The sequence below is a fragment of the Hypanus sabinus genome, chromosome 2 (genome assembly GCF_030144855.1).
Source record: "Hypanus sabinus isolate sHypSab1 chromosome 2, sHypSab1.hap1, whole genome shotgun sequence".
NCBI classification, from domain to species: domain Eukaryota; kingdom Metazoa; phylum Chordata; class Chondrichthyes; order Myliobatiformes; family Dasyatidae; genus Hypanus; species Hypanus sabinus.
In genome coordinates this window covers 39516301-39538179 of record NC_082707.1, presented here as the reverse complement: position 1 = coordinate 39538179, position 21879 = coordinate 39516301, and the positions used below count along the sequence as shown (strand labels likewise).

The following is a 21879-nucleotide window of genomic DNA, read 5'->3' as shown; positions in this document are numbered from 1 at the left end:
TCTGCACGTCTTCTGCTATCACCTTTGAGTTCTTTTTCACCTCATTCAGTATTGTACATGTTTTTTGGTGTGATCTTTGGAGGATGCCCACTCCTAGGGTGAGTAACAAAAGTACTGAGCTTTCTCCATTTGTAGACAATTTCACTTACTATGGACTGATGAACACTCAGGTCTTTAGAAATGCTTTTGAAGCCTTTTCCAGCTTCATACATCTCTACCATTCTTCTTCTAAGATCTACTGAATGTTGTTTTGATTGAGGCATGGTGCACATAAACTGATCTTTCCTGACAAGAACAGGCTCTGTCAGTAACCTGACTTTGTGTGTCTGTTTTCTCAGCCAGGGCACCTCTACAACCTACTCCTCCAATCGCATTTCATTGATTGGAACACTTGACTCCAAATAGCTTTTGTAGAAGGCATAACCCCAGAGGTTTACATACTTTTTCCAACAAGTACATGTAATATTGGATAGTTTTTCTTGATAAATAAATGAACAAGTATATTATTTTCTTGTGTTATTCATTTAATTGGCTTCTCTTTTCAGTTTTAGAAAGTGCATGAAGATCTGATCACCTTAGGTCATATATATATGCAGAAATAGAGAAAATTCTACAGGGTTTACAAACTTTCAAGCACCACTGTGACTGACCGTGAAATGATTGCTGGCGCCAGAAGGGTTAGTTTGAGTATCTCAGACACTGCTGATCTCCTGGGATTTTCATGCACAACAGTCTGTAGAGTTTACAAAGAATGGTGTGAAAACCAAGAAAAACATCCAGTGAGCAGCAGCTCTGTGGGTAAAAACACCTTGCTAATGTGAGAGATTAGAGGAGAGTGGCCAGAATGGTTTAAGCTGACAAGAAGGTAACAGAAACTCAGATAACCATGTGCTACAACAGTGGTCTGCGGAAGAGCATCTCTGAACTCACAAAATTTCCAACCTTGAAGTAGATAGGCTACAATAGCAGCAGACCATGAACATACAAAAAATACATTCAGTGGCTTCTTCATAAGGTACATGATAAAATGGCTACTGAATGTATATATAACTTTACAGCAGCAAGTAGTCACACACACTGGACATGTTCAGCAACATAACAGAAACTAATCCAGTTTTCAAAAAATATAATTTTTTTGAATGAAGAATCCTGGCTAATTTGTTACCATCCAATCCACTGACCAACTGTGCCTCACAGCAGTGCCAGGATCAGCCACTTCAGAACAAAGCTGGTTCTGTGCCTCGAACATTCATGCCTCAATATGAGAACACAATACTTCAACCATTGTGTAATCAGTGTGTTGTCTTCTTAATGACCATTAGAATGCATTAAATTAGTACAACATACAAACTTGAAAATACTTGCAGATTTTTCTGTTAACAGGAAACAAAGAAAGACTTAAATCTTAAGATGTTCTATAAAACTAACCTTCTGGTAAAGTTACTAAGTGATTTCTCCTTAGGTTCAGGTCTCTTAAAATCTCCAGGTTTCCCATCTGTGACGGTAATGTCTGTATCTCATTACAACTGACATCCTGCAGATTTTGTTTGAAGAAATGAAAATTAAATAAATTTAGTCAACTGTCTGATTTTAGTTGCATAACTTTTTACATTCTCACTTAAAGATTCATCATGCTGGAACAAAGTCATATAAATAAAACAATTTTCTATTCGCTGTTTGAACGATTAAGCTGTTTCGGACTCATATTTAAAACAAGCACCTCATACTGATTCAGTTTAGTTGTACAAGATTAAAAATTTACTCCCATATTCCATAATGTTCTGCAATTCATACTTATATCTTTTTAAAGATCTCTATTATCACAGATAAATCTGTTACACAAAGAACAGCATTATTACAGACAATAATCCACTTAAGTAAAAAACACACTCTTTGGTTTTGCTGTCCTCATGAAATAGAGATTCCAAATCTTCAAAGTAGCTAATTGCTGTTACAAAGCAAAAAAATAACTGGAGGAATTAGGCAGATCTAGTTAGGCAGGATCATTAATGGGGGGGGGGGGGGTGGAAGGGAATTGGACAGTCAATGCTTCATGTCAAGATTGTTCATTTGTACTCCACCATCCAGTCAGTCCTCCCCACCGACTATCCCTCCCTTGCCAGGCACTTGTCACTGTAATTGTGCAAAAGAGTTACAACTAAGCCTACATCTCCTCCTCCTTTACTATCTAGGGCCAGAAAGGGCTCTTCCAGGTGAAGTAACTTCTCACATCTGTATCCATCAGTGTTATTTATTTTATCCAGTGCTCCTAGTGAGGACTCTTCTATATAAGAGCCAGGACAGAGCTTTGCAGACAGCTTCGTCCGCCAGGTCAGCCAAGATCTTCTGGCGGCCAGCTACTTTAATTAAACTTTTCATTCCCACACTATGTTCAACAACTGCCAGATCCTGGCCAAATGAAAATTTCACTGGGCAGTCTCCAACTGGCAGCATAAACATCAAATTCTCAAACTTCCAGTAACCATTCCTTCTCTTTCCCCTTTGTTCTTTTCTCATCATCTTCAGTCCTTTGCTACTTCCACCGACCACCTCCCAGCTTCTGACGGTATTGTAGTTCTCATTTGCCTATTATCGTCCTCACCTAGATCCACCTGCCAAGTGTTGTTCCACCCTTTCGACACATTTTCACATTTCTTCCTGGCCATCTCCCTTCTTTTTTGCCAGTTCAGATGAAAGGAGTGGACTTAAAATGTTCACTATTTAGTTTCTTTCATAGATGCTACCTAACCTGCGGTTTCTCCAGTATGTTTTGTGTTGCTCAAATTCTAGCATTTGAAATGTCTTGTACAGCCAACAGCTGTTTTTTTGGGATGCATATTTTTCAATGATTGCAATTTTTCAAACCTTACACTTCTATTTTAAGATTCATGACGTCACATGTAATTACTGTGTAAGAAGTGCCAATACTTTCCATTGTGCCTGTGCTTTGAACAGCTATAATATTAGTCATTCTCTCCTGATCTTTCATTGTTGCTTCTCAATTTCAATTCCATCCACTTCCATCATTTGATACCACCTATCGAAGTGCATGATTTCACATTATGAAGTAGTTTGGCAGGAGGAATCAAAAGGCAGATGGTTATGTAATTTATTTCCACAACTAATTTCCTAATTTTTAAATAGTTTGTAAATCTGAGTGCCTTTTCTTTGTAATTGGCTAATTCATGGGTCAAGTTTGTTCTGGTTCTTCACTTAATGATACTATACAAACTGATCATCAGGAATCCACAAAATACATACTTACCACAAAGTTGGCAAAAAAATGGACTGGTTACCACAAGGATTAAGTTCTGTTCCAATAGGATACCACAAAGGTTTCTTACTCTACAATTAATGTGTTTTTGTCATTTGGGTCTGGTTACTAATATCTGTCATATAGTTTCTCCATATTTACTTCTCTAAAATTTTCTGCAATTCAGCACACTACAAAATATTAATCTTCTCTTCTGCAAGATAACCCTAATTTCTCTGGTTGCTGGTATCTTTCTGCTAAAATTCTATTCTACTGTCTATCAAATCTGGGTATTATTTGTGGTGCCCAAATAATTAGGTACAGTATTTCATGTAGGGATTAATAAAATTTTAATTTACTAAACTCTCCTTTAATTTCTACCCATTTTTATTGACAAGGATCTCAGTTACCCAATTAACAGACTTCTTAAATGGTCCTGCCACTTTTAAATAACCAACCTGTACCTAGATCCTCTTTAATATTCTACCATTTAGTATTGTTTTACAATTCCATATTATGTTGCATTTTTCATGTGCCTGGACCCTTGACCACTCTGTTCCAGTGTTTACCACAAGCTGGGAAACTCACTTGCAATACAGAACTGACAGGGCCAAACAACATGATGTTGTTTGTGCTAACATTTTTTTGAAAGGACACATTGGACAATGAATTCTTTATTTAGGGAAATATGTTTTTGTCTTGAGCATAAATGGGAATCCCAAAACCATTTATAAAAAGTGAGTCATTGCTAAACACTTCAAAACTCCATATTTAAATTTGGGGACTGGTCCTTGGCTTGGGAATGCATATAGATAATTTTTAAAGATTTCTATTCCCACAAACATATATGGCATACATATACATCATTTCCCACTTGTGAAAATGCATAGACATATCTAATTACAACCGAAGTACAAAACTGCTGTCACATTACTGCAACAATTCTCCCTGTCTCCCAGTTTGAAGTGGTGATGGACTATTGCAGAATACGTGGACGAACAAGGAACAACCAATAACATTTGTCCAAGTCCAGATCATATGTGAGTAGAGAATTTGGTAGAGTACTTCTATCTGCCTAATTCTTGCAAAGGAAGTTGGGAAGATTTACAGGTTAGCAAAATGCTGCAAAGAAGCCTTGGCATGCTGCTAAAATTCATGTAAATGGTATGTACAGTACTTCAGCCATGACTTACTGATGAGTAAAGGAAAGGAAGTTACAAAAATAAATAAATAGGTTAAATGAGTGAGCAAAGAATGATAATGGCAAAAAATGTGAAATTGTGCAGTTTGGCAGTAAAAGCAGAAAAAAACATTTCTAAATGGTCAGAAATTGCAGAGCTCTGAGAAGCAGCGGGATCTGGATAATAATTCACTAAAGGCTAGCTAGGTAACAGTTTAGAGACTGATATCCAGAATGAGCAGATTATCTCATGAGAAAAAGTTGGACATACTAAACCATCAGCGTTTAGAAAACAAAGGCAATTTTATTGGAACACATCAAAACGGCTGATAGGATGGATGTGGAGATAACCTAGAACTGTTGAATTACTTTTTAAATATAAATAGTTGCCTATCTTGAGTCATCAGAATTTCCTTCATCAAATGACTGAGTAGCAAAATATTTGAACATATTTGTAGAATGTGTGAACATGAATGCAATAAGCAATGAAGTGAAAAGTTACTGCAAGTAGAAAAGAATGTGGAACTGAAGTTCTAATCAGATCAGCCATGATCTTAATGGAGGCAAGATTCCTAGTCCTCCTATGTTAAGGTGGAAGTGGAGTGCATATTGGATTAAGATTTGAGTGTGGCTAGAGCTGTAAACATCTTTGAAAATGGCGTGTTCCATTAAGCTCCCGATTTCACCATGTAAATTGTGAATGAGTTATGAGGAAGTCAGGAGAAAGGTCACACTTCTCAACTTCTGACCTGCTTCAGTGTTCATGTTATCCACTTATGCATAATTGATCCACAGATTTTGATAATGTGAATAGCTCTACCCACATTGCTTGAAATGTTTATATTAGATTGACCTAAAGCTGCCCATAGGATCACAGATGCCATTTCTAAGCCACCTACAATACCAGGCCATCTTTTCAAGATATAATGCATTTTATGACACCCAATACAGATTTCATCTTTAGAGTATATATTTTGCTTTATTAGCAAAGGTTAACTACCAGAAATCTACTTTCAAATCAATGTATAAACACACTCATATGATCACTCAAATTTGTAGCCCAAATTAAATTCTATTTCAATTCATTTGTAACCTGTTCCCTAGTCATCGGCAAAAAAATACCATGATTGCACATTATAGCTTAGGGCATTACTACATAAAAATCCAAAAATTAGTCATTTAAGAAAACTGGACATGGTTCTCCTGATATCTCATCTAGTATGGATCAAGCCATAGACCAATGCTTTCATATTTGAATCATGGAAGGTTAGTTCATCTGAACTGCAGAAACAGATGTTCTTTGGCAATTACCACTGTTCCCAATTTAGAAACAGGAAAAAATAGGAACTACAAATGGACGGAAAAATATTTGGAAGGAGGAAAATGCAAAATAGTAAAGTTATTCAGACATTTAATTTTTGGATAAAGCAGATTATAGCTTCAGAATATGTTCAAAAAGATGCTGTATTCTTGAGAATTCAGCATGCTCTTATATTCTGAAGTCGCAAAACTAGTGTTTTTGACTACAGTTTAAAGGACACCAGAAAAAAAGGGAAAGTTAAGAACATATCAGCAAAGATGACATTCAAGAGAAAGAGTGAATGTGATAAAAACTTGCAAAATCTTTCTATAAACAAAGAATAATACAAGACAAGCAAGAAACAAGTTCAATGGCATCCTCAAAACTATGAAAACACCAGTGGACAGCAAGATACCTATCTATATATGTATTCTTTGAAAATAGAAATGAGGTCTTTTAATGAAGTCAAAAGTTCAGACCAGAATATTGAACTGTACCAAAACAAAGATAAAATCCAAGAAATACGGGTTGCATTGAGTGTCAATGGTTTCAAATAGAACCAAAACATGGAGAATTGGAAATGCGAAGAGTGTTGAATGATATGAACCATACTATGATGAATCACAAATGAAGATATTGTGCACCTTTTTACCCTCATCTCCAAATCTATTTTACCTGATTTTGACTCCATGGATACAATAATTTAACAGAAAATCTTGGAAACACTCAGGTGGCGAGACAGCATCTGTGGAAAGATACTTTATCAGAGCTGCAAGATGGTAGAGATATAGTACTTAAGAAAATAGAGACATGAAAGAGGTAAAGACAGGGCTTTATTATTTTAGATGTTAGTATCAATCCTATTTTCCCCTCAGACAGCAAGTGCTACTAAAGGAAAATGGAATCAGAAAACCAACTGGGATCAAAAAGGGAGACCAAAACTGTATACACTATTCCAGATGTGCCTGTAAGGCCCTGTAAAGTTGTCATGCTACAATTATATTAAAAAAAAAACCCTTTATAAACAACAAGAGTAATAGAAGACAATTAGGTATAATAGGTTATGTACCTTTTAAATTTCATGCTGCACCTGTTAACTCTGCAATTCACAGGAATATAAAATATATAAATTCCACCGAATGGCAACCATATAGACTAGAGTGTACCAATGGATAATTTCCCCCTGTAACTTGACACATCCACTAATGTTTGGTACTTACAAGTTCAGTTAATTGCCGTAGTAATCCCACCTCTTCTGGCAATGATATTAATTTGTTGTTGCTTGCATTCAGAACTTTTAAGGGGAGAGTACAGATATGCCCAGGCAATGTTGTGAGTTGATTGCGACTGTAGAAAGACAAAAAATATCACCAGAGTTTAACTGGAAAGGCAAAGTGAAAGAAGGCTACCATTCCTGAAAAAGATTTCCTGAATCTTGTTACAATGAATAATGACAATCTATTCATGCAGTAATATTTAAGCATATGAAAGTAATATCAGAGAAGTAAATTAGAGTTGCAACTGGGTGATCAATTACAAAAATAATTATCTGTCATTAATGCCATTTAGTTAAGTATATGGTTTAAAATAATATAGAAGCATGTAGCCAAAACTATGATTTTTTTTAAAAGGTCAGTGAAAGTCAGAGAATGGTTATTAAAAACTTTCTTGGGTACTCTAGATATTCTTTGAAGCTCACTATCAATGGTTAATCCGTAAACAGACCTCGTGAGAGCACAGACAGATCTGGTGATTTTTATGATGATTTACAAAATTACTCAAACAACAAATCAAAACATTAGTATGTCCTGGATCAAACTGAATATGAAACATAAGACCTCTATTCTTCCTACCAAAGGGCATTACCATGCACTTCTCTATGATATTTGATCTGCCACTTCTTTGCCATTTTCTACGTTCTCGTAAAAAAAATCAGACTTGCAATAGTAATTTGATGTCAAGCAAAATTTTTGCAGTTGTACCTCCTATGCATTTTCTGTCATACCTGCAAAGATCTTATTTATTTTATAATTATACCACATGGATTAGGGTCTCTTCTACAATGGAAGCTTCAAGAGGATAGCACTACACAGTAACCTTAGCTTCCAAGTCTTTATATGGAACTTCATTCAAGAGATTTCCACAGCATACAAACATGGATCCTGGAATGTGATAATGCACAAAATTAAGACCATAAGACATAGGAGCAGAATTAGGCCATCTGGTCCATCGAGTCTGCTCCACCATTCAATCATGGCTGATTCTTTATTCTATCTTCTCCTCTCCGGCCTTCTCCCTGTAACCTTTGATGCCATGTCCAATAACAACCTATCAATCTCTGCTTTAAATACACCCAACAACCTGGCCTCCACAGCTGTATGTCAACAACTTCTACAAGTTCACCACCCTCTGGCTAAAAAAATGTTTCCACATCTCTGTTTTGAAGGGGTGCCCTTCTATCCTGAGACTTCTTGTCCTAGACTCTCCAACCATGGGAAACATCCTTTCCACATCTACTCTGTCTAAGCCTTTCAACATTCAAAAGGTTTCAATGAGACCCCCCCTCATCCTTCTGAATTCCAGCGAGTACAGACCCAGAGCCATCAAACATTTCTTGTATGATAACCCCTTCATTCCTGGAATCATCCTTGTGAACCTTGTCTGGACCAATGCCAGCACATCCTTTCTAAGATGAGGGGCCTAAAACTGTTCACAATACTCAAGGCGAGGCCTCACCAGTGCCTTATAAAGCCTCAGCATCATATCCTTGCTCTTGTATTCTAGATCTCTTGAAATGAATGCTAACATGGCATTTGCCTTCCTCACCACCGACTCAACCTGCAAGTTAACCTTCACGGTGTTCTGCACGAGGACTTCCAAGTCCCTCTGCATCTCAGATTTTTGGATTTTCTCCCCATTTAGAAAATAGCCCATACATTTATTTCTAATACCAAAGCATTTTCCAACATGTATTTCATTTGCCACTTTCTTGCCCATTCTCCTACTCTGTCCTTCTGCATCCTACCTGTTTCCTCAATACTACCTGCCCTTGTCCCTCGTATTATCTGCAAACTTGGCAACAAAGCCATCTATTTCATCATCCAAATCATTTATATACAGCATAAAAACAAATGGTCTCAACACCAACCCCTGCGGAACACCTCTGGTCACTGGCAGCCAACCAGAAAAGGATCCTTTTATTCCCATTCGCTGCTGCTTACCAATTAGCCAATGCTCTAATCGTATGATAACTTTCCTATAATACCATGGGCTCTTAACTTGGCAAGCAGCCTCATATGTGGCACCTTGTCAAAGGCCTTATGAAAATCCAAATATACAACATCCACTGCATCCCCTTTATCTATCCTACTTGTAATCTCCTCAAAGAATTCTAACAGGTTCGTCAGGCAGGATTTTCCCTGAAGGAAACCATGCTGACTTTGTACTATCTTGCCCTGTGTCACCAAGTACTCCATCACCCCCCTTAACAATTGACTCTAACATCTTCCCAAACATTGAGGTCAGGCAAACTGGTCTATAATTTCCTCTCTGCTGCCTTCCTCCTTTCTTCAAGAGTGGTGTGACATTGGCAATTTTCCAGTCCTCTGGCGCAATGCCAGAGTCCAATGATTTTTGAAAGATCATTTCTAATGCCATCACAATCTCTAAAGCTACCTCTTTCAGAACCCCAGGGTGCAGTACATCTGGTCTGGGTGACTTTATATATATATATACACCTTTGGGTGTTTCAGCTTTTTGAGCATCTTCTCTAACAGTAACTGCACCCCACTTCTCTTCCTTCACACACTACATCAGGCATACAGCTTGTGTCTTCCATAGTGAAGACTGATACAAAATACTCGTTTAGTTCAGCAGCCATTTCCTTGTTCCCTATTATTATTTCTCCTGCCTTATTTTCTAGTGGTCCTTTATCAACTCTCATTTTTCTTTTATTTTTAACATACTTGAAAAATCTTTCACTATCCTATGATATTATTTACTAGCTTGCTTTCAAATTTCATCTTTTCCTTTCTTATGATTTTTTTTAATTGCTCTCTGTAGGTTTTTAAAAACTTGCCAATCCTCTATCTTCCCACTAATTTTTGCTTTGTTGTATGCCCTTTCTTTTGCTTTTACAATAGCTTTGACTTCCCTTGTCAGCCACGGTTGTATTATTTTACCATTTGATTATTTCTTCATTTTTGGAATACACATGTCCTGCACCCTCCTCATTTTTCCCAGAAACACACACCATTGCTACTCTGCTGACATCCTTGACAGCAGCTCCTTCCAATTTACTCTGGCCAACTCCTCTCTCATACCTCTGTAATTTCCCTTACTCCACTGAAATACTGCTACATCATGCTACATTAAGACACGTATAGACTAGCAAGTTTCTGGTAGGCCACAGGGACTATTACATTGAGTTTATGATTTCCAGCAGCAAATAATGATGGTTTCAGTATGCATACTGGGTCAAAATGAGATGGATCTTGCGTTCAAGTGAATGGCCAAGGTGGTTGCAGGGGGAAGATTCATTATTTTAGAGATACAACACAGTAACAGGCCCTTCTGGCTCTACAAGTCCAAGCTGCCAAATTGTACAATGTGACCAATTAAACCACATATGCATTTGGAATGTGAGAAGAAACCCATACAGTCACAAGGAGAACGTACAAACTCCTTACTGACAGCAGCAGGAATTGAACCCAGTTTGCCTGTGCTGTGTGATGAAAAGCACTCAGTTAAGGCAGTCCTTACACATGCACATTCACACATACATTGCTTTGTCATTCTTCTGTCGTTGTGCTGAGTGTACACACTTCAATGTCTTTCCTGGTATATTCCCATAATGGGTTCTAAACTGAGCTGATGGGCTTGGGTTGGCTTTACGGTGCTTTTCCCTCCACACACTGTTGTTTGTATACCGTATTTAATGTAGATACTTCATTTATTTTGTAATATAATTGCAACTACGTTGTGGGGTGCATCATACTCTAGTTCATGTGCATCTTAACTTTGTTGGTAATTAAAGACGATACGTCTTGTGCCTAAAAAAGTGGAAGCTCTTTGCCCTCAGTAGAGGAGAGTGATAGGGGTTGCCAGGATTCACAGTGGACAGCAATAAGTATGGAGCTATTATTGTGTTTTCTGGTACTTAGCTTTTTGTAAATATTAGCAGTTTTCTTTTTAGTAATTTTTCTAAGTTTGATTTTTGATGCACCTACTAAACATCCTTGCACTAAAGTGCTAAATGACTCTAGATATTTTTCTTTTGGTAATATCCCACATATCTAACACCTGTAATAGCATTACACTAACCACTATGCTATATATGATAACCATCTTCATCTGTGCTTAGTTGTACTGCATTAACCAATAAAGACATAAACACTAGCAGTGCATCTGCATACACTGAAGGTTCCCTAAGTTTTTGCTTTATTTAACTGTTAAAGCTATCTGAACTTCAGACAAGTAGGAAAATAATATGTTTTTTAGTTACTGCTTTCATAAAGATTAGAATTCAGTCAAGTAGTAACAACAATCTTTCTTCACTATGACATAAATTATCTAAATCAAATTAAAACAAAGAGGAGCAAAATTTTTAGTTGCATTTCTTTCTTAAATTTAAACCTGGTAACAAGTTGTATTAGATAAAAACAGTAAAAATGTTTCTAGTGAATGTTTGTGTTCACATCTTTTAATGTAGAAAGTTTATCCTTTATACATTTTTTTTTGTATTCCCAGTGTGGTTATTGTCTTTCTTTCATTTCAAAAATACCTCAGACACAGTAGCATATCCTTCAGATATTGATTCCTTACTGGCTCAGATGCCATTAAAGTGTTTATGAAATCCTGGTGTATGCAGATTCAGTTGATCACAGATTACCTATGATAGCCTGAGTGTAAAAAAAGTGAAAATAATCAAGAATACTACACCCCATAATTAATTATGCTCATAGAGAAATAGGCTACAGACTTATTTAAGATGGACAAAAGACCTTCCACTGTCAAATAGAAATTTTGAAGAGGCTGAGAGAAAAGCAAATTTTACGATAATATCTTCTTTCTGGTTCACAAATGCTTTCAATAATAAAATCATTATCTTTAAATAGTTGAGAAACCTATTTATTACATCTCATCAATAGTCTACATAGAAATTTGTTCAGCAGGCTTGCCACCCAAAACAGATAGTAAAAACTATATGACTATATGTTGGTTAACTTACATGTTTTGCATTTCAAAAAAGCATACCTGATATTTAAGAAGGTTAATGATTGTAGATTTAAAATGGCTTCTGGAATACTTCGTATACAGTTCTGATAGAGGTTAAGGCTCTCCAATGACACGAAGTAACAAACTTCAGCTGGAATCTCCACTAATCTGTTCTTGGATAGATCTGCAAATAAGGGAAAACTAACAAAAATTAACACAAATAAGAACTGAAGATGAGTAAGTGTGCACTAGATTGGAAAAAAAACATTAGCGGAACATAATACAAACAAGTGCCAGTTATAAATTACAAAGAGTTTTGGGTTATGAAGAAAACTACTTTTTTAAAATCCCAGTCATCAAGTACTATGGCACAGTAACAGACTCTTCAACCCACCTGGACCTTGCTGAGCTGTTATCCTGCCTAGTTCCATCAACCGACAGCCCTTTGTACCCCTCCTACCCTCCTATCCATATACTTACCTAAGTTTCCTTTAAATGTTGCAATTGATCTTGTGTCAGAATGCTGTTTCTGGATTTCAGTTTGGTAAACAAACTCCTACTCTTCAGTTTAAATACACCACTGCACAACTGTGTGTTGGGTATCCTAACAAACAGATCTCCGATAGCAAGGATACACAACCGCTCCTCCCTCCACATCATCCTCAACACGAGTGTCCCTCAGAGCTGTGTAATGAGCCCACTGGTGTACACTTTGCTCACATGACTGCAAAGTCAAACACCCACACAATCATATCACCAAGTTCACCAAAGACGCAACAGTGGTGGGGTTCATCACCAACAACGATGAGATGCCCTTCAGAGCGGAGGTGGAAAACCTCAAGGCCTGGTGCCAGGCAAATAGCTTCATCCTTAATGTCAACAAGACAAAGTAGATGGTTATTGACTCCAGGAGAACCCAGACTACTCACACCCCTCTTTATATAAGTGGCACAGCAGTAGAAACTCCTGGGGATGCAGATCATACACAACCTATCATGGTCCTAGAACACATAGTACACCAGGGTTCCCTATTAGTTTTCTACAAGGGTCAAATTATGTCAAGCATGCCAAGCCAAGGGCCAAAATGTCCAGGCTTTTTTTCACTGTGCCAGTAAGTTGTTTTATGGGCAGACATTGTTGTTGCTGCTATTACCATCATTATTAGTAGTAGTAGTAGTAGTAGTGGTAGTAGTAATAATTTAGGCCTGGGATTCTCAAAGCCTGTATTGTGGGTCACACAAGAAAAAAATGCACTCTTGAAACAAAGTAAGTCCAAAACCAACCATTTGACTCTAGCTATCACAACTGTCAGCTGTCACATTGAGAACTCATCTGGGACTTAAAACACACACACACAAAACATGGTAGCTTCACCACTTCTCTTCCACACAAAGAGTTTTAGAGGTACTGCCTTTTCCACTGTTTCTGTTCTCTCATTTAATCTATTTGTTTTTTTAAATTAAGCTATGCAGCATTTGAAGTATGAAGTGTAGCTATGAATGAAATTATCAGTATTATTGTTGTTATAATATTATTATACCACAATAAGATTGATAAATGGACAAAAATAAATTGATTCACTCACCAATCAGTGAGAGAAGTGACAGTGACGGGATAAGGCAATCCTTCTGATGTCGGGCCTGTATTCTGTTGTGGCAATCCTGGGGCACTGGCCAAGATGTGCATTGGAGAGTCTGTTTCTGTCCTGGTTCTTGATAGAGCTCATTGAAGAAAACGATGACACACATATGTACGTGGAGAGGAACAGTGTGAGTAGGAGCATTGCAATAGCTCTCATGTTTTTGAATTGAGCTTGGGGAACCACGTTGATCCAAAAATCACTCACCCCAACGTCCTTGTGTTGTGCTTCGAACAAATCAGAGACCTCCATCTGAAGAGTTGCCTCATCTATGGAAGGCACCAGCCTTTTGGCCGCTGCAGTCCACTGGCCGTCAGCCAAAACAGAGAACAGCTGTCTCAGGAAGAGGACGATGTCACCTGAGAGTTCAGGGGAGCTTTCATCACTGGATCTTCCCGCATTTTGTCCTTCTCGCAATGCTCCCGCAGACTTGGGAAGTGCAACCCGTGAATGTCTCTCTCCAAAAGGTTCAGCTTTGACCAGAAAGCAGTAAGTTGCATGCTCTAGTAGGTCAAGTGTACAGTGTGGGATGAGGTTAAAATAAATTAGAGCAGCATGCGCTTTATTTACATGTTATGACAGGTGCGTTCACGTAAGTGCCAATGGGTAGGGGCAGACCGGACCTGGCCCATGGTCCACCTATTGGGGTTGTCTGTCCTACACAGTCAAGAAAACTCACCAATGCCTCTATTTTGTGAGGAGGCTCAAGAGAGCTGGACTTCGCAACATTCATACTCGCGTCATTCTACAGATGCGCGTTAGAGAGTGTTCTGACCATCTGCATCACTGCATGGTACTGAAACTGCACACCGGCAGTCAGGAAAGCTCTATGAGCAGTCAAAACTGCCCAGTGCATCACCGGCATCAGCCAACCTGGCCTCATGGACATGTATACAGAAAAATACTAGTAACATCATGAACGATCCCACCAATGCTGCTCATTGACTGTTTGTCACACTCCTATCAGCAAGGAGGCTACATAACCTCCACATCAGGACCACCAGACTCAAAAAAAATTAACTTTCCTTAAACAGTAAGACTGATCAACACTTCCAACCACTAACTCCACCACTACTTTATTATTTCCTTTCAGTCATTTTATGTACAGCCTAGTGTTGCACATAATCAATGTATATAAACCATCTTATGTATATTTTTTGTTTTTATTATTATTGCATTCTTTATCTTTTGTGTTGCCTAGGATTTGGAGTAACAATTATTTCATTCAGCTTTACACTTGTATATAGGAAATTAAACAATCTTGAATCCACATCCACCACTTACGCTGGCAGCTCAATCCACACTCACACCACACTCTGAGTGAAGAAGTTTCCTCTCATGATCCCCTTTAAATATTTCATCTTTCACACTTAACCTATGCGTTCCAGTCTCACACAACCTCAATGGAAAAAGTCTGCTTACATTTACCCTATCTACACCTTCATAACCTTGTATACGCCTATCAAATTTTATCTCATTCTCCTGTACTCCAGGCAATAAAACCTTTTTTTCGATAAGTACTACCCTCTGTAATCTGCCTGTCATATGTGCTAAGTATATAAGTCAACAAATTCAGCATTTTACTATGTGTTAAGCTCTGCCTAAAGAAGCCACAGTTCCTCCCCCCATCTTCTAATCCATGACAATGTTCCCAGAAGTCATTTAGCTATGATTCTCATCTCTATTTCTCCAGTTCCACAATATATTCACTTTTTCATCAACTCTAATGTCTTCTCTTCTTGGTCTGCTATGTGGAATATTTTCTCATACATCACATTTTTAAAATTTATAATTAGTCAGTCTTATTATTATCTATAGTTACCCATTTTTGCTCTGCAATTTTCTCCAGCCATCGTTTCACATCTTTTCAGTTTTCCTGTACTTTTGTCTGTTTTCTTGTTTAAACTTTCTAAATTTCTCTTCATCGGAAACCTATTCCCACATCCCTCGTCTCTGTAATTAGATTTCTATAAAATGTTTTCGTGATCTCTTTTTTGAAGATACTTTGATGTCATTTGATCAACTTTCCAATAAATTTGAATTACCTAAATCTAATTTTTTCATATATTTACAAATTAGAAATTTCTTACATAAAGTTTTACCATCTTTTCCTAATTCAACTTTGGTGGACATTACAGATTTGATCTTTACCTTAAATCCTTGTCAGAAGGGATTAGTAGCTTTTATTTATAATATGATTAAGAAGATACAACCAGAAATATCAGTTAGAATTAAACAAGAATGGGAAAAAGAACTTCAATATAACATATCAACAGATAAATGGGAAAAAATTTTGCAAATGGTTAATTCTTCTTCTGTATGTGCTAAACATGCTTTAATACAATTTAAAATTGTACATAGAGCTCATATGTCTAAAGATAAACTTGCTCGATTTTATTCTCATATTAACCCTCTATGTGACAGATGTCATTCAGAAGTGGCCTCATTGACCCATATGTTTTGGTCATGTCCCACTTTACATAATTATTGGAAGGACATATTTACTACTATTTCCTCAATTTGGAATATAGATTTACAACCTCATTTTATTACTGCAATTTTTGGCATACCAAATGAAGATGGTAATCAGTTTTCCCCTTCAATCAGACGAATGATTGCTTTTGTAACATTAATGGCCAGAAGGTCTATATTACAAAATTGGAAAGAAGTAAATCCTCCTACTACATTTCAATGGCTTTCTCAAACTATTTCTTATCTGAGTTTGGAAAAAATTAGAAGCACTATTTTTGACTCATCAATTAAATTTGAAGAAACTTGGAGACCGTTTATTCGACATTTTCATATGAATTAATTTGGCCTTTTCCAGACCTTCTTTTTGCTTATTCATGTTCAGGTATGGAGTTCCGGAGTTCTTTGACACTATCTTATACTTGTAAACTGTTATTATTGCCCATGTTAGTTTAGTTTAGTGTTTTATTTTTTTTTAATATATATTTTTTTTCACATATTTTTAATATTTTTTTTCTTTTTTAATGGTTATTTTTGTTTTTTTTTCCATATAATCATGTGGACTTGATTGATTAAGGTATTTTCTTTTGATGTTTAGTAGGATATTATTATCTTATTATCAATGTGATTTCAAGTCTTTTGTATTCATAATTTACTTATTACTATGTTATTTTTTTTGTGTATATATGAAAATCAATAAAAAGATTGAAAAAGAAAGAAAGAAAGATTTCTAGATGCAGCATTTTCAGCTCTAAAGCAGTGAGAACATTCATGATTTTGGTACTCTTGTACTATTTTTGTGACTATTTAAATTTCAATTCATTCTGGATATTTATAGTAAATAAATATTCTTCTTTGAATATGCATAAGTGCATCGCTTAAAAAATTCAGACAAAGTATCTGTCAGCTCTTTATGTCTCAAAATCTATGTTATGATGACTGAGGTGTTTCCAAGTTGAACTATGCCAAACAAAATTACCACATTTCTATGAACAATCATTCTGAAGAGTCCCAATTGATGGGTGTTTTAGAAATGAAAATAATAACATGAGTGGCCCATCTTGCCCTTTAAGCCTGTTCTGCCATTCTATACCATGGTTGGTATTCTACGTCACCAACATTTTCCAATACTATCTCCAGTTCTTTTGATTCCTTTAAGACCACAAGATACAGGAGCAGCATTCGGCCATTTGAACCGAGTATGCTCTGCTATTTCATCATGGTTGATCCATCTTTACTCTCAGCCCTGATCCCCTGCCTTTGCCCTGTATCCCTTCACGCCCTGACCAATCACAAATCTATCAAACTCTGCTGTAAATCTACATAAAGACTTGGCCTCCACAGCTGCCTACGGCAACAAATTCCACAAATTCATCACTCTCTGGCTAAAGAAATTCCTCCCTCATCTCCATTCTAAAAGGACACCCTTCTATTCTGAGGCTGTGTTCTCTGGTCTTAGACACTCCCACCATAGGAAACATCCTCTCCACACCCATTCTATCAAGGCCTTTCACAACATTTCAATTAGGCCACCCTTCATTCTTCAAAATTCCAGTGAATACAGGGCCACAGCCATCAAACACTCTTGATTTGATAAGCTGTTTAATCCTGGAATCATTTTCGTGAACCTCCTCTGAACCCTCGACAGTTTCAGTACATCCTTTCTAAGATAAGGGGCCCAAAACTGCTCACAATACTCCAAGTGAGGCCTCACCAGAGCTTTATAAAGTCTCAACATTACATCCTTGCCAGACTAGTCCTCTTAAAATGAAAGCTAACATTGCATCTACCTTCCTTACCAGACTCAACTTGCAAATTAACCTTTAGGGAATCCTGCACAAGGACCCCCAAATCCCTTTGCGCCTCAGATTTTTGTATTTTCTCTCAATTTAGAAAATGGTCAGCCGTTTAATTTCTTCGACCAGACACCTCCTGACACTGTATTCCAACTTGCACTTCTTTGCCTGTTCTCCTAATTTGTCTAAACTGGGGGTCGGCAACCTGCGGCTCCCGAGCCATTTGTGGCTCTTTCACCTCTGTGCTGCGGCTCCCTGTGGCTTTGGGAAATAATTGGTCAGTATTTAATTAAAATGTATTTTATGTTAGTTTGTTAGCTTTTGAAATGTAATTCTAAATTTGAAGATTATGGTGATCTTGTACAATCTAAGTGTGGCGACACATTTCCTGGCACATCCGAAACGGCTCACAATTAGCCAGCATTCCGGCTAAGGGAGATAGCCTACGGGGGTTTGTGAGTACGCGTCTTTTGCAGCATCTGCGTCCATGGGGGCTGGGTTGAGGGAGGCTTAAAAGCAAGGCTGTTTAGTTCGAATAAAGTTATTCGACTGCAGTTTACTGACACCGCTACAACGTGTTTTTATCGCTATTAATATACGTCACCACTGCCAATACCTGACACCCGCCAGTGCGCGATTTCTTTAATTTTTCGATCCAAGGTAAGCCAACTATGGAGAATTCTAAAAAAAGAAAAGTGACTGAAGAAAACAGAACGTTTAATGATACGTGGACAGATTCATTTGCTTTCACTGTTGACGAGACTGGTTTACCGGTATGCTTAATATGCAATGAGAAACTAGCAAACAACAAAAAGTCAAATGTCGCAAGGCATTTCCAGAATAAACACGCAGCCTTTGCTCAAAAATATCCGGATGGAGATGAGAGAAAAAAAGCCGTTTCGGAACTGATGCGGAAGGTTGATCTGAGCAAAAATCATTTCCAGAAATGGATGAAGTCTGGAAAATCAACGACATACGCCAGTTATATTGCCGCTCAGGAAATAGTCAGGCACGGGAAGCAGTTTACAGATGGTGAATATATAAAAGAATCTTTCATTAAGATTTCAGAACATCTATTCACGGACTTTAAAAACAAGAGTGAAATTGTGCAGAAAATCAGGGATATGCCCCTCTCTGCAAAGACTGTCAAAGACAGAACCATAAAAATGGCAGAAGACATCACAAGACAGCAAATTAAAGACATCAATTCAGCTGTGGCCTACTCGATTGCCTGTGACGAGTCTAAAGACAAAGGTGATATTGAACAAATAGCGTTGTTCTGCCGGTATGTAAACTCTGCCGGGCCACAGGAAGAACTGATTGAGTTGATACCTCTAAAAGACCAAACACGGGGGGAGGACATCTGTGAGGCTGTCTTGAATTGTTTAAGAGCCAAAGGAATAAAGACCACCCATCTGGTGTCAGTAGCTACTGATGGGGCACCGAATATGACGGGAACGCACAAGGGATTTGTGGCTTTACTGCAGAAGTCGCTGGACAGAAAGCTGCTGACTTTTCACTGCATCTTGCACCAAGAGGCACTGTGCGCTCAAACATTTCCTCCGGAATGCACAGAAGTAATGGATGTTGTCATTCAGATTGTCAATAAAATAATGGCAAAAAGTTTAAATCACCGTCAATTCCGTTTGTTACTGGACGAGATGGAAAGCGCATATTCTGATCTCCTGCTGCACAACAAAGTCCAGTGGCTGTCCAAAGGGGAGGTGCTGAAACGCTTTGTCGCGTGTCTGGAAGAAGTGAAAACTTTCCTGGGCAGCAAAGGGCTCACCTTTCCTGAGCTGGAACAGCCAGAGTGGCTGGAAAAGCTACACTTCATGGTAGACATGACAGCGCACCTGAACACGCTGAACACAGCTCTTCAACGGGGTAAGGACGTACAGCCCTGCACATGTTGGAGGATGTTTTGGCATTCGAGCGCAAGTTGACGTTGCTTGCCAGAGATTTACAGAAAGGCACATTGTCTCACTTCCCCAATTTGAGGGAGTTCAAACAAGGTCACGACATGATAAATTCGGAGTATTTACATTCTGCAATCATCGCAATGCAAACATCGTTTGGGAAACGCTTCTGTGAGTTCAGAGAGGAAAAAAACACATTATCCTTCCCGGTCACTCCCCTAAGCATCGATCCATCCCTACTAAATACGACTGCATTGTCAGGTGTGAGTCAACCTGAACAAGTATGATAAATATTTTAATTGCCTATTATTTTACGTATATTCATATGTTTTCATTGTTCAGTGAAATAGTCCTTTTATTTTTCAGGTTGACAGCTGGCTGACGTTATTTTTGGTTTGCTGCTGGCGGCAAATTTAAGTTTGGCGTTTTTCATAAATACAAGAAGGACTCAAATAGACGTTGAGTATTTTACTTAAAAGTAACCTTCAACCCAACGTCTTTTTTTCGGAGTTCAAAATGTTTTTGTTGCATGCAGAAATGTAATTTCATTTTCTCTGCAGGAGTTCATCAATTTCATAAATGCAACACATTATAGTTTGTTTATACATAGCATAAAGGCAAAACAAAACGTTGTATGCAGTGTTATTTCATTTTAAATGTCAAGCGGGTTTTGCGGCTCCCAGTGTTTTCTTTTCTGTGGGAAATGGGTCCAAGTGGCTCTTTCAGTGGTAAAGGTTGCTGACCCCTGGTCTAAACCATCCTGCAGCCTCCCTATTTCCTCAAAACTACCAGCCCTTCTACCTCTCTTTGTGTTCAAAGAGCTATCTATCTTTTTTCTTTAAACTCACAGGAGGAGTGGGACTGGAAGCAACGGTAAAATAGGATTAGAGTTCTTCGGAAAATTACACAACAAAGCTGTTCCAGAAATTTTCTAGCCTTGTAACATACTTTGAAATACAGAGAACAAACACATTTAACAAACATCAGCTTAAATCCAGAAAGAAAGAATAAGTAGGAAGGAAAGAAATAAATAAAACGAGGGGAACAGAAATTTTTAAAAATTCATATTTACACAATCTCTTTCATAACCCTTGATGTTCAACAGTGCTTTAAGGACTATAAGTGGAATTTTGAAATACAGGTACTTTCATAAATATGGAAATGACAAATAGCAAGCACATACTACATTCAGTAGATATACATTATCAGAATCTAACTACTGGGAATTTAAAGTATACAACATTATGCATTTCCCAAAAGGGTATTAGATCTGCATCAATCCACTTGCACTAACAAATATTTACTACAATGTTTATTCTGTACACATTAATAAATTATTGAAAAATTGATTATTACAATTCAGTTGAGGAACCTACTGCTGTGAAATCATGGTGATCCAAAATTACTTCAGTATTTTATTTTAACAAAACAGCCCTCAAACCAAAATAAAGAGATAATACAAAGATAACATGCTTGTCGGTCTCCATCACTGACCTGGTAAAATTGAGTAACATTGAACATGAGGGGTATTTTTGAAGGGAATAAAATCATAACACAAGATTGGAGATGCATTCAAAATAGGTTCAGAACCATTTTTCCAAGTCTAGTTTGATTTCTTTTACCTGAGAACTCCCCTCCCCACCCCAAGTTATTGGAACACAGGTTAATATTTTCCAAACAATGCATTAAATTACCCCTACTCATCACTTGCTCAGGATCCTGTGTTTGACTCAGATATAGTCCCACCTGCTCAAACACCCTTCTCTGATCATCTGCCAGAAGTTCAAATTCAGTTTTATTATCTGACTGTACATATATACAACAAAATGAAATGAAAACCTATTTTTGGTGTAAAGATTTCTAAAGAAATAGTGCAATGGACAAGACAATCTACTGGATTTTTATTTTTACTGATATCATACTGTAATGTGGAATGCAAATATTTTAGTTCTGCAATTGGGTTGTATGGTAATACTAAAGGACGTTTGAATTGAGTGTAAAATTCTTTAGTTGGGGAAACATAGGAATTGGAGCATGCAACCAGATGGACCCCATTTTTCAAGAAATTTACAAAGTCATCTAAAAACAAAGGAGTCATTTTGGTTAG

At 37.5% G+C, this 21879-nt stretch overlaps 1 protein-coding gene across 8 annotated transcripts in view; it reads right to left on the bottom strand.

Annotated features, from left to right (window-relative positions):
- The window catches only part of lrch3 (leucine-rich repeats and calponin homology (CH) domain containing 3), a 142049-nt gene that overhangs the window by 97628 nt on the left and 22542 nt on the right, over positions 1-21879 (bottom strand). For all 8 annotated transcript variants that reach the window (XM_059944417.1, XM_059944445.1, XM_059944436.1 and 5 more), the window contains exons 2-4: positions 11989-12133; positions 6954-7080; positions 1429-1534 (exon numbers count right to left, since the gene is read on the bottom strand). In XM_059944417.1, the coding sequence (XP_059800400.1) occupies positions 1429-1534; positions 6954-7080; positions 11989-12133 (378 nt within the window). The remainder of the gene's footprint in view (positions 1-1428; positions 1535-6953; positions 7081-11988; positions 12134-21879) is intronic.